Source organism: Cervus elaphus, chromosome X (assembly GCF_910594005.1).
Source record: "Cervus elaphus chromosome X, mCerEla1.1, whole genome shotgun sequence".
NCBI classification, from domain to species: domain Eukaryota; kingdom Metazoa; phylum Chordata; class Mammalia; order Artiodactyla; family Cervidae; genus Cervus; species Cervus elaphus.
In genome coordinates this window covers 132064892-132078972 of record NC_057848.1, presented here as the reverse complement: position 1 = coordinate 132078972, position 14081 = coordinate 132064892, and the positions used below count along the sequence as shown (strand labels likewise).

The following is a 14081-nucleotide window of genomic DNA, read 5'->3' as shown; positions in this document are numbered from 1 at the left end:
AATGATTATTAGTAATAATAGTGGTGATGGTGGTAGTGATGATGATAAAGGATTTGGAGTCTTTGTCTTGCAGCACTACAACACAGCATTTTCAGATAAGAAATGAGATCATATAATCTGCCAAGGTTATTTGAATTTGCTACTCTGGAAGGGAAAATTACTCCTTTGTCACTTAATGGCCGCCATGTAGTCTTACTCAGTTGGAGAGTGTGTGAGTGTGCACCCATGAATGCTAATGCTCTTCTGTCTTGTGTCCCTGCCTTGATGATCAGGAGTCTTACTTTAGCCCTTTTTGAAAATCTAGCTCTTAATATTGTTCAGTGCACACAGTACACACAGTAGGCTTTCTACAAATACTGAATATGCTTCTATTCAATAAAATGGAAATTGTGTGCAAAATGTATTAATAGACAATGTTTTGACCTTATGAAGATTTACAAGATGTTTTAAAGAAAAAAGAATTCAGTTAGGAAATAAAGGGAATTCCATGGCGCTTCCAATGCAAAGGGCACGGGTTCAGTCCCTGGCAGGGAACTAAGATCCCATAAGCTGTATGGCGTGACCAAAAAAAAAGAAAAAGAAAGAAAAGAAAGCCTTAGGAAGAATCTAGACCTGCTCTCTTTTCCTAAGGATTCACCCTTCCTTCATAGTAGCACAGTGCCTGTCGCACAACTGAAATGAAGTAAATGGTGGCTAAGTGGTTAGGATTCTAGGTTTTCATTGACAGGGCCCATGTTCAACCCCTGGTCTGGGAACTGAGATCCCACAAGTCAAACAGCCAAAAAAAAAAATCAGTCAAAACCAGCTAAAATGACACTAGGGAATTCTTGATAATCTAACTGTAATTTGAGTCTTATATAGGTGCTGTCCATCATTGCTTTTTGACACAGTAGAGGATCCTGTTTCTTTGAAAATGGCTCTGAGGTTGACTGGTTGGGATTTTTAGAATGTCATCCTAATTTAATATATTATCCTTTTCTTTTAGGGAAAAACTTATCCATTTCGGGGTGCCTTCCCTCCAGTATGGAATCCCATTGCCTATCTGGATTACAACAACCTGTGGCGGACCATGGATAACATGGGAAAAGAGGTAAAGTGTGTGTTCAGCTTGCCCTTAACCTGTGACTGAAATCAATAACAAATGTTTAATATCCTTCCACAGTGCAGGGAACATTGATGCATATCATTTCCAATGTGCCCAATAACTCTGCCACTTTGGTAGTATTTCTGCTTTAGTGAGAAGAAATTCAGTGCCAAGGGGTTACATAATTTCTCCAAGATCATACAACAAGGGAACCAGGATTCAAACCCACACGTCTCTGATACTAATGCGTGTACCTGTGTGTTTTCAACTCTATACCACCGAGTATTTATATGACATATTTTTACTGGGAATCCTACTTAGAGTGATCTTATCCATATATTATGCCACCTGAGATAATAAAGGGGAGAAAGATTTGATTCCTCAAAATGTTTTTTCACTGAGTATCAATAACTCAATAACTGTAATATCCATCTCTCCCATCCAAGTACTAACCAGGCCCGACCCTGCTTAGCTTCCGAGATCAGACGAGATCGGGCGCGTTCAGGGTGGTATGGCCATAGACAATATCCATCTCTCAAACTTAATTTGGGAATTTAAAATGGCTGTTGTGGGCACATGTGTGCATGCTAAGTCTCTTCAGTCATGTCTGATGCTTTGCAACCCTATGGACAGTAGCCCACCAGGCTCCTCTGTCCATGGGATTCTCTAGGCAAGAATACTTGAGTAGGTTACCATAGCCTCTTCCATTAGCTTTCAATAATAATTATGATGATGACCATCATAATTACATATTAATTTATATTAATGCGTATATTTAGGTATTATTTTGGCAACAACATTAGGGCATAGAATCCAAACAGCTATCCATCCCAAACCCACCACTGGGTGCATAGTATACACATGTAGTGTATACATACACCACTGTCTATATGTACATAGGATTCTATGCACATCACACATTCCAACATAGAGAAACCAGTTTTCAGAGTTTCTCCTGAGCGCTTCTTGGCAGTCCAGTGGGTAGTAACCATCAGACCTAAATGTCAGCCTTCCTTTCTTTGCAGATTCCAACTGATGCACCATGGGAAGCCCCACATGCAGTGGAATGGGATAAGATGACTATGAAAGATCTCATCGAAAAAATCTGCTGGACAAAGTAATATTGACTATTTAAAATGTACTTTTTATCTTCCCTTCATATCGTCCCTATCCTATCTTGAACTTCAGAGTTTTTCTTCATAAGTTATAGGAAAAGTTAAGGGAAAACTTAATGACCTTTCCATCAATAGTGACTTTAAGGGCCCTTGAGACACTCAGAGCAGGATTCAACATAAAGTGAATATAAAACATAAGAAGAAAAGTAGGTGAAGGAAGTTGAACTTTTTTTTAATGAAAGAGTTGTGCGCTTTGCCATAAAAGAAGTAATTGTGTTTTCAAATAATACAGAGGTCAGCTGCAAAAGCAATTTGGAAAGGAGTTAAAGTAATTTCATATAAATGTAGGATAACTTGAGGGAAGCTAGTCTATATTAATAAAAACTATAAACTGTATGTTTTCAATGAGAATCTGTGTTATTAACTGAGTTACAGATCATTCTGTCAGCATTTTGGGGCTTCTGTGTGAAGGCACCATATGAAGCACTGCGGAATGGTGGTGAACTTATGATGCATGGCCCCTAACCTCATGGAGTTGATATATTTTTAGCAGGAGAGACTGTAATTATACACATGTTACATAATTCTAGGAGAGATTGAAATGGGGGAACCTAACCTCTCTTGAGGGTGAAGGAGAGATTCTTTGTTGAAACAAAGGAGTTAGTACATCAACTAAGAATGAGCCACAGAGGGTGGTAAGGGACAGGGAAGGATGGATGGTGTGAGGGCAAGCTATCTTCCAGGAATGTGCCTAATGGATGAAGGAAAGAGGAAAGATAGATGGTTTGAGAAAATGGCATCTTCAATGAATGAGCCATAATAGATGGGGGAGACAGGAAGGGTGGATGCTGTGGGAATTAAGAATCTTCATTGAAGGCGCCATAGAGGGTGGGAGAAGACAGGAAGGGTGTTTAGTGTGGGTAAATGGTATCTTGCAGGATGATTAACAGGATAGGGGAGTTAGGAAGAGGGGATGGTGTGAGGAGATGGTATATTCCAGGAATGAGCCAGTAGATGAGGGAGACCAGAAAATGGATGCTGTGAGGGGATGGTATCTTTCAGGAATGAACCACAGGGGATGGAAGGAGACATAAAAGATGTGTGTGCACATGGTGTGTTTTAAGAATGAGCCAGTTGATGAGAGAGAAAGGAAGGGTGGATGGTGTGTGGGGTGCTGTGTTCAGGAATAAACCATATTGTGTGCAGGGGACAGGAAATAGTGGATGGTGTAGCAGACTGGTATCTTCTGGGTGTGAGCCTCTGTTGACAGGGGAAACAGGAAAGATGGATGGTGTGGAAGGCAGGTATGTGCCAAGAATGAGCCATAGTGCATGGATAGAGACAGGAAGGATGGATGATATGGTGGGATGGTGTCTTCCAGGATAAGCCACAGTAGATGGAGGAAGGTGGGGAGGTTGTGTGGTTGTGGGGATAGTATCTTTGAGAAATGCACCAATTGGTGGAGGATATAAGAGATATATTATGTGAGACAGTGGTATTTTTCAGGAATGAAGCACAGTGGGTGGGGGGAGAGAGGAAAGAGGGATGATATGTGTAGATGGTATCTTCCAAGGACAAGTCAGTTGATGGAGGAGACAGGAAGAGTAGATGACGTGGGGAGATGGTATCTTCCAAGAATAAGTCAGTTGATGGATGACAGGAAGAGTATATGGTATGAGGGGATGGTATCTTCCAGAAATGAGCCACAGTGGATGGGGGGAGATAGTAAGGATGGATGGTTTGGTGCAATGTATCTTCTAGGAGTGAGCCATAGTGATGGGAGGAAAAGAGGATGGTGTGAGGGGATGGTATCAACAAGGAATGAGCAGCAGTGGATGGTGGAGAAAGGAAGGGTGGATGATATGAATGGTGACATCTTTCTGAAATGAGACACTGTGGATGGGGGTAGATGGAGAAAGGTGGATGATGTGGCAGGATGGAATCTTCCAATAATGACCTGCAATTAATGGTGGGAAGCTGTCAGGAAGGATGGATGGTGAGGAGGATGTTTTTGTCCATGTATCTTAAAGGAATGAGTCAGTTGATGGGGGGATATAGAACTGATGGATGGTGTTGGGGGATGATGTGTCTTCCATGAATGAGCCCAGTGGATGAGTGGAGATCAGGGTATGGGGAGGATATATGTTCCAGGAATAAATCACAATGAATCGGAAACAGGACCAGTGGATGGTGTGGGGTGTTGGTATCTCACAGGTGAGCCACAGTGATGGAGGAGGACAGGAAAAGTGGGTAATGCAATAAATGGTATCTTTAAGGAATGAGCCATAGTGGATGGAGGAGACAGGATATATGGTTGGTGAGGAGGGGTGATGTTGCAGTAGTGAGCCATAGTAATGGGGAAAAAATAGTAAAGGGAGAGGGATGGTTTCTTTCGGGAATAAGTCATAGTGGATGGGATGGATGGAAGGATGAATGGTTGAGGCATGGTGTTTTCCAGTAATCGACCACAAATAATGGTGGGAGATATGAAGGTTGGATAGTGTGGGAAATGCTCAGCCCCATGCCCAGTATAGAAGGGGCAGCTTATGAAGGCCCCCAAGATGGGTAGATTGACATGTTTTAACAATGAGTGAACAGTATGTATGCCTAGACCATAAAGATGCCATGAGGAAATGATGTATAGGAGTTTACAGAACTTGAGAGGCTGATGGTGCAAGACACATTATTGACCATATACAAGACTTTTTGCCCTTTGCCGTTAACGTCATTGAAGGGTTAGAGAAGGAAATGGCAAAGCACTCCAGTATTCTTGCCTGGAGAATCCCATGAACAGAGGAGCCTGGCAGGCTACAGTCCATGGGGTCTCAAGAGTCGGACATGACTTAGCAACTAAACCACCACCACCAAGCAGAGTGTTTATTTTTTGTTTATTTTGTTTGTTTCTTAGTTTTGGACTGTGGAAAGACTTAATTGGCCATAATGTAGAGAAGGATCATGAGAGGATGTAGTCATATGACTAGGTAGGGATACCCAGAAGCAGCCATCACTGTTTTAACCCAGGTGAGGGACAGTGGTAGCCTGGACCAGGGTGGGGGCAGTGGAGGTGTTGAGGAGAGGAAGTTTGTTCAAATAAGTGAAAACAATATCCTCAATGAACCCTGACAAGCATATTAGCCTTTTAGACTGCACTGGAATTAGCATGTTTGGAGCTAACCCATAATTTCCAACAAGTCAGGAAAAAATTATTTTCCCTGAGAGTTCAAATCTGCATTCTGTCAGACACTGAGTCCATGAGTATTTTTTTAAAGGCATAGAAATGGTTTCTAACCATACTAACTTATGTTTTTAAAAGATAATGTCATGTAAAGCATGTATGTATTTACTCCTGACCCTTGTTCTATGACCAGGACTGCTCGGCAGTTTGCATCTCTCTTTGTGAATATCAATGTGACCTCTGAACCCCATGAGGTGTCTGCCCTGTGGTTCTTGTGGTACGTGAAACAATGTGGAGGCACCACTCGGATATTCTCCATTACCAACGGAGGCCAGGTATGAAGTGTCCATTCTCACACTAAACTTCATGTCTGATTTTATCCTCAGCCAGTGCAGTATATTTTGAAACATGAGTGAATTTGAAACAATTTCAAAAAAACTTTTCTGAAAACAAAATTTTCTCATTTCCAAAAATAGGTTCACGACTAAAGAATATTTCATTTTGAATTTTGTTTGAGGAATTCAGTTCCTTCCTTTTGGAAGTAGGTGAAATTAGACTATGTAGGAGGAGCTCAGTTATTAAAATCAACTAATTTTCAAAAAAATCTAGTGCTTGTAAAATTGTCATTAAAGTCATCTCTGTTCCAGGCATGAGACTTTTGGTCCCATTCTGTGTCTCAGAGTTATTAGTTTATGTTAACTGTTATAGCATGGAAGTGACTATTCTTCTAATACAAGTGATTTCTGGTTACTCTTTCAATAGTAAATTCTACATTTTGGGGATAAATTTTGCTGCCTACTAGCATTTGCCCTGCTTCCATACTACATCCTAAATCAAATCCCTTATGGTTATACAGTGGAAGTGACAAATAGATTTAAGGGACTAGATCTGACAGAGTGCCTGAAGAACTATGGATGGAGGTTCATGACATTAGATAGGAGGCAGAGATCAAGCCCATCCCCAAGAAAAAGAAATGCAAAAAAACAAAATGGCTGTCTGAGGAGGGCTTACAAATAGCTATGAAAAGAAGAGAAGCGAAAGGCAAAGGAGAAAAGGAAAGATATACCCATTTGAATGCAGAGTTCCAAAGAATAGCAAGGAGAGATAAGAAAGCCTTCCTCGGTGATCAATGCAAAGAAATAGAGGAAAACAATAGAATGGGAAAGACTAGAGATCTCTTCAAGAAAATTAGAGATACCAAAGGAACATTTCATGAAAAGATGGGCACAATAAAGGACAGAAATGGTATGGACCTAACAGAAGCAGAAGATATTAAGAAGAGGTGGCAAGAATACACAGAACTATACAAAAAAGATCTTCATGACCCAGATAATCATGATGGTATGATCACTCACCTAGAGCCAGATACCCTGGAGTTCGAAGTCCAGTGGGCCTTAGGAAGCATCACTACGAACAAAGCTGGTGGAGATGATGGAATTCCAGTTGAGCTACTTCAAATCCTAAAAGATAATGCTGTGAAAGTGCTGCACTCAATATGCCAGCAAATTTGGAAAACTCAGTAGTGGCCACAGGACTGGAAAAGGTCAGTTTTCACTCCAATTCCAAAGAAAGGCAATGCCAAAGAATGCTCAAACTACCGCATGATTGCACTCACCTCACACGCTAGTAAAGTAATGCTCAAATTTCTCCAAGCCAGGCTTCAACAGTACATGAACTGTGAACTTCCAGATGTTCAAGCTGGATTTAGAAAAGGCAGAGGAACCAGAGATCAAACTGCCAGCACCCCATTCGATCACCAAAAAAGCAAGAGAGTTGCAGAAAAACATCTACTTCTGCTTTATTAACTATGCCAAAGCCTTTTTGACTGTGTGGATCACAACAAACTGTGGAAAATTCTGAAAGAGATGGGAATACCAGACCACCTGACCTGCCTCTTGAGAAATCTGTATGCAGGTCAGGAAGCAACAGTTAGAACTGGACATGGAACAGCATACTGGTTCCAAATCGGGAAAGAAGTATGTCAAGGCTGTATGTTGTCACCCTGCTTATTTAACTTCTATGCAGAGTACATCATGATAAACGCTGGTCTGGCTGAAGCACAAGCTGGAATCAAGATTGCCAGGAGAAATATCAATAACCTCAGATATGCAGATGACACCACCCTTATGGCAGAAAGCAAAGAGGAATTAAAGAGCTCTTAATGAAAGTGAAAGAGGAGAGTGAAAAAGTTGGCTTAAAGCTCAACATTCAGAAAAGTAAGATCATGGCATCCAGTCCCATTACTTCATGGCAAATAGATGGGGAAACAGTGGAAACAGTGGCAGGCTTTATCTTTTTGGGCTCCAAAATCACTGCAGATGGTGACTGCAGCCATGAAATTGAAAGACGCTTGTTCCTTGGAAGGAAAGTTATGACCAACCTAGAGAGTATATTAAAAAGCAGAGACATTACTTTGTCAACAAAGGTGCATCTAGTCAAGGCTATGGTTTTTCCAGTAGTGATGTATGGATGTGAGAGTTGGACTATAAAGAAATCTGAGTGCCAAAGAATTGGTGCTTTTTTTTTAAAGTGGTTCTTTATTCATAAACTTGATGCAAGTTTACAAATTTTACTGTACATTGCCAAATAAATCTGCAATGAAAAATAAAGTCCAAAAATACCCCCAGAACCAAAAACCACAGCATGTCAAATGTGCAGCTGTCAATCTGCCAGCCATCAGGATAGTAAAGAATTCAATAATATATTCAAGATTTAGCCTTAGGTTTAAGGAACTTTAATGCTTTCAAGAATTCTGCCTTGTCACTTGTTATCTGAGCAACTGACAATCAGAAGCTTATACAAATTAACCAAGTGAACAAGAATGCTGGAAAATCTTTTTATACTATCCTCTTAACCAAAATAGAAAAAAAGAGAAAGAAATGAAACACAATAATGCAGAAGTGCCAAGTCTTCAGATGTGGTTTACAAAGTTAAAAACTGAGTCTTAAGACCTAAGAAACACTTTTGAACTTTGTAACTGATTTGTGCAAGGAAAATGTGCTTCTGGATTTCTTTTTTTAAGTGCTTAATAACTAGAGTTTACTTTTAAATCAAATTTGGGTATATAAAAAAAATCTATTACCAACCTAATAGGACTGATTCAGGTAAGGCAATAAAATGGAGAGTACACTGATTTGAGTCTAGATTTTATCAAAGAATTAATATATGTAGAATTCCTATTAGTCTTTCAATGTAAAAGCCATTATTATGACTATGGAAAAAACTTAGCATTCAAATAAGATACTTTTTGTACTTAACTGTACAGATTTTGTTCAAGGAGTCTTTGTGCAAATCACTATATGAGGTTATTAGTTTACAACTGATTGCAATATTCCATTAATAAAATGGAAACGTAGAATGACTTAGTATTTTAAATAATTAGACCTCTATACTTCAAGATCTTCTTCATAAGAAATATTGAGCCAACAAGAAGCAGATTCAACTCAGCAAGACTCTGATGCCCCAGTGAATTTATGCTTTTGAACTGTGGTATTGGAGAAGACTCTTGAGAGTCCCAGGGAGTGTAAGGAGATCAAACCAGTCAATCCGAAAGGAAATCAGTACTGAATATTCATTGGAAGGACTGATGCTGAAGCTGAAACTCCAATACTTTGGCCACCTGATGCAAAGAACTGACTCGTTTGAAAAGACCCTTGTGCTGGGAAAGATTGAAGCCAGGAGAAGAAGGGAACAATAGAGGATGAGATGGTTGGATGGCATCACCGACTCGATGGACATGAATTTGAGTAAACTCCAGGAGTTGGTGATGGACAGGGAGGCCTGATGTGCTGCAGTCCATGGGGTTGCCAACAGTCGAACACGACTCAGCGACTAAACTGAACTGAACTGATACCACAGCCATTACTAATGAACGTAACTCATCTGGCTCCCTGGTTGGATACACAACAAGCCAGTAGTAAAGCCAGAATTTCAATTCCCGGATTTTCCAAACTCTGTGATTCTTTATTTCAAGACTCTCCCTTAGTGAAAGAAAATGGGTGTCTCTTTTCTAGGAATGTTATGCCTCGATGGGATAAGGTTTAATTGGGAGCAATTTAGTTCTAACTTATGCTCTGTTTCACAGTATGAGGTGTAGAGTCATTGTCAACTTAGTGAATTATTCCTCTCCTTGGGAGACCTCCAGAAGTCCCTAAGTTGTTCTTATGGTTGCCAGTTTGACCTTCAGCTTTAGCAAACATAAGGCAGTCGAATTTTTTTAGTGCCTTTACATCTAGAAAACCCATATTACTCCTTTTAACCTATATTGGTCTTTTGGAAATATCTTGACTCAATTTATATATATATATATATATATATATATATATATATATATATTTAATTTATTTTTTAATTGAAAGATAATTTCTTTACAGTACTGTGTTATATTCCTCATTCAGAGGAGCCAAGATACTTCTAGGCAAACTCCACATGACCTTTTGGAGGGCATAGTTCAGATTATGAATGTAAAACCATTATCACAATACCTTTACAAAGAACTTAGATTTATCCTTTAATAGTTTAATAGTTATTTATCCTTTAATAGTTTAGTTCAACAAATACTAGATATGAAGATGGAAAAGAGTTCCTGGTCTTTCCACTATACTAACATTCAGAGTAACTCTTGGAAAACAGAGGTCAAATTATTAAATGGTTCCGGTTTTGTGAGGATGGACAGATCATGAAACCAAACTACTTTGGTGATGTTTTTAAAAGGAGCTATAGTGGTATCATTAAAACAATAGCCAGTTATTCAAGTGTAAAAATTATTGTGTGGCTGCTGGCACAGGCTTTCTGGAGGAACGTGATTAAGGTACCTAATTGAACAATGTTGGGCTATGCTTCAGTCTGCCTACTTGTATTTCTAATCATTCAAAGAATGGTCGATCTCTAGCAGGCTAAAAATATTCCCCCGGTTCTTACAAAATACACTGTATTAAGGACTGACCTTAGATTAAGCTGGAAGCATTTCCATGGTGAGTGTAGCAGATGGCACTAGGGTGCAGCACTCATGGTCTTATAGAGCTGCTCAAGGGAGCTAGTCCACAATGTCTGGAGGAATAGGCAGATGCTTAGCCTTCACTCTTCTGTCCTCCCAGTGAAACTTCCAGGCATTTTGGCAAAAAGTTCTCAACAGCTGAGATTTAGATTCTTAGAACATCTTTTGGTGATGACCAGGTGATCCTTGAGAGCACCATGAGCCTGTTGCGCCTAGACAGTCCTGGCCTGGGACTTTAAGAAACTGAGGGGAGTTAAGAAACTTCATCCCCATGAGACAAGTGCTCAGGCCTGGTGCACTGGGAAGACCCAGAGGGATCGGGTAGAGAGGGAGGTGGGAGGGGGGATCGGGATGGGGAACACATGTGTTCCATGGCTGATTCATGTCAATGTATGACAAAAACCACTACAATATTGTAAAGTAATTAGCCTCCAACTAATAAAAATAAATGAAAAAAAAAAGAAACTGCATCCCTATCTCAGTGAAACTAGAAAAAAATAATCTTTTTTTTTTTTTTAAAAGGAAACCGCCTCCCCCTGTGAGAATCGCAGCACCTTCCCTGTTGCCAGACACCCTCCATCCACTGCACTCTTGGGCATTTGAAGCTTGCTGATATTTGCATTCAGTCTAGGTGCCAGTGGTCTAGGGAAACCTTCCTTCTGATTCTGTGATTTGATTTTAAAATTTTATTGAGATATAGTTGATTTCCAATGTCATGTTAGTTTCAGGTATACAGCAAAGTGAATCAGTTATACATACGCATATATCCACTCTTTTTTTAATAGATTGTTTCCCCATATAGGCCTTTAACAGAGTATTGAGTAGAGTTCCCTGTACTACACAGTAGGTTCTTATTAGGTATCTATTTTATATATATAATGTCAGTCCCAATCTCCCAGTTCATCCCTTCCCACTGATTCTGTGATTCCATAAACCAATAACAGCTTTTTGTCACGTGAAGCTGCACAGAGCATGGTGACTGAGGTGTCTTGGTAGACTGTCCCTGTCCTAATGAGTTCTAACAGTTAACAGTGCAGAGAGTGGAGGTATGGCCTGTGATTTTCCAGAGGTTTCTAATCAGTGGTAAATATGGCTTTCCTTCCTGGGGCGTTTGTCACATTTCCATCCCTGCCTGCCTTTTCCTGTAGGAACGGAAGTTTGTAGGTGGATCTGGTCAAGTAAGCGAACGGATAATGCAGCTCCTAGGGGACAAGGTGAAACTGAGGAGTCCTGTCACCTATGTTGACCAGTCAAGTGAAAACATCACCATAGAGACCCTGAATCGTGAACTTTATGAGGTAATTCAGTTTTGTCAAAAGAAATGTGTATTATGGGAATTCCCTGACGGTCTAGTGGTTAGGACTTGGGGGCACAAGTTCCATCCCCTGGTTAGAGAACTAAGATCCTGCCTGCCTCATGGTGTGGCCCATAAATGAATAAAATTTAAAGAGCTTATATTGAGTAGGTCTCTGGCAGCCTGGTGGCTCAGATGGTGAAGAATCTGCCTGCAATGCAAGAGACCTGGGTTCGATCCCTGGGTGGGGAGGATCCCCTGGAGAAGGAATGGCCACCCACTCCAGTATTCTTGCCTGGAGAATTCCATGGACAGAGGAGCCTGGCGGGCTCGCAAAGAGTCAGTCACAACTGAGCGACTAACACGTTTCTGTCTTCTGCAGCTTCTAACCAAATATAATCCAAGCAGTGGCATGATTGATGCTGGCATATTTCTGACTCAGTCTTCCAAATTATTAGCCTTAGTTGATGTGACGACTGAGCAACTGAACTGAACTGAACTGATGTGCCTTTTTCTGTGTTGTTGCCTCACAGTGGTCTCATACTATACATTGTGACTGCTTAGTGTCCCTCAAAATGATAAATGTGATGTTTCATGTCCCCTGCAAAGACTGTGACTCACATTTGAGATGGTATTTTGTGTCTCTTTGTTTCAGTGCCGATATGTCATTAGCGCAATCCCACCAACTTTGACTGCCAAGATACACTTTAGACCAGAGCTTCCATCAGAGCGAAACCAGCTGATACAGCGTCTTCCAATGGGGGCTGTCATTAAGTGCATGATGTATTACAAGGAGGCCTTTTGGAAGAAAAAAGGTAGGCTGTGTTTATTCATGTTTAAATTGTATTGAGAGAAGACTGCACTCTTTTTTAGGAACATATCAGTTCATTTCAGTAGGAACATATACTACACATTGAACGGAAAAAAGATGTGTTTCCAGTTGGCAGAGAAAGGATCAGAAATCTCAGTCTGTCCATTTCTTCATAGTCCCCAGCAACACAAAATGGCCCCAAGAGTGCTTGCTGGCAGTGAGAGGCAAGGAAGCAGGCCCTCCAGTTGCAGGGCCATATTGCCCAGGCCCCTGGCATATGTCTCACCACTTCCTCTTCATGAGCACAGTGAGACAAAGGACCACCGTGAAAGAGCGCTCCTTTGAAGTCATACATTCCTGGACCCCACTTGCTTACTAGCTGTGTTGCCTCAGGTGACACTTCACCTCTCAGCCTCAGCCTCTGTATAAAATGGCAACAACGAGACTTCCTGTCGGGGTGTTGGCATGAGGCAGGGTCTGGGCGGATATGGTGTCGGTTGTTGCTAAGCCTTCATCTCATACTAAAAGGATTCCTTCTTGCCATTTCTTCCCTGGTGTCCCAGAGGCAATTCCTTCTAACACATCCTACTGTTTCTTGTGATTTCCACAACACCAAGGCCATCTTACAGTTTTACTCATGCATTGATCATACCTGACCTTTATGTAAAGGTCATCGAGATGGGTCATTTTCTAATGTGTCTGGGTGACCAAACATCCTTGTTTAATCAGTGAGTGTATTTAATGGAAAAGAACTTCTGGAATCGGGGCAAAGACCAATAGTTTAAGTTTTGCCTTCCTCTTAGCAAAATAGTTTTGTATATATATTTTAAAATGTCCTTCCTAAATCCCTGATGAAGTTTCTCAATCCCCTATTATTTTTCTTCTGGTTAAGATTACTGTGGCTGTATGATTATCGAAGATGAGGAAGCTCCAATTTCAATAACGCTGGATGATACCAAGCCAGATGGATCACTGCCTGCTATCATGGGGTAAGTGAGACCTGGATGTTCTGCATTTTGCAAACTATGTTGGTATCTTGGTGTGGGAACTGGCAGAGCATGTTGTTTTGGACTCAAGCTCAGGCAACGCTAAGTAACCCTATAGACAACATATCATGTTTTCATGTATGGTAATATTAGAGTCATAGAGTATGTGGCATGAGAACATTGGGAAACTTTACTAAAGTGAACACAACTTTGAACTTGTGTCCATTGGTTTCTTTCCCCCATGAAACTTACATGTGGAGGACAAGAGTGAAAAATACAGCTAGACAGATGGCATGGTAGACCACTTTGCCTACAGAATGTTTACAGCCATTCTGGAACGAGAACTATTTTGTCCTGTAAAACCTTCCAAAGTTATGTTTTCTGGGCTCCAGTCCTCTCTCCATTCTAGACAGCACTACATAGCAAATGTTAATATTTTAATTGTTAGAATTCCCTGGTGGTCCAGTGGTTAGGACTCCAAGCTCTCAATGCCAAGGGCCCAGATCCGATCTCTGGTCAGCAAACTAAGATCCCACAAGCCATGTGGCATAGTCAAAAGAAAAGAAAAGAAAAATTTGTTCACTGTTACCCTGGGAGATAAGATGAATGACCAATGAAGT

General features: G+C 40.7%; 1 protein-coding gene across 1 annotated transcript in view; it reads left to right on the top strand.

Moving 5' to 3' along the window:
* The window catches only part of MAOA (monoamine oxidase A), a 79537-nt gene that overhangs the window by 47333 nt on the left and 18123 nt on the right, over positions 1–14081 (top strand). Inside the window, exons 4-9 of the mRNA XM_043896123.1 lie at positions 986–1090; positions 2110–2201; positions 5568–5709; positions 11519–11668; positions 12320–12479; positions 13368–13464. Coding sequence (XP_043752058.1) covers positions 986–1090; positions 2110–2201; positions 5568–5709; positions 11519–11668; positions 12320–12479; positions 13368–13464 — 746 coding nt within the window. The remainder of the gene's footprint in view (positions 1–985; positions 1091–2109; positions 2202–5567; positions 5710–11518; positions 11669–12319; positions 12480–13367; positions 13465–14081) is intronic.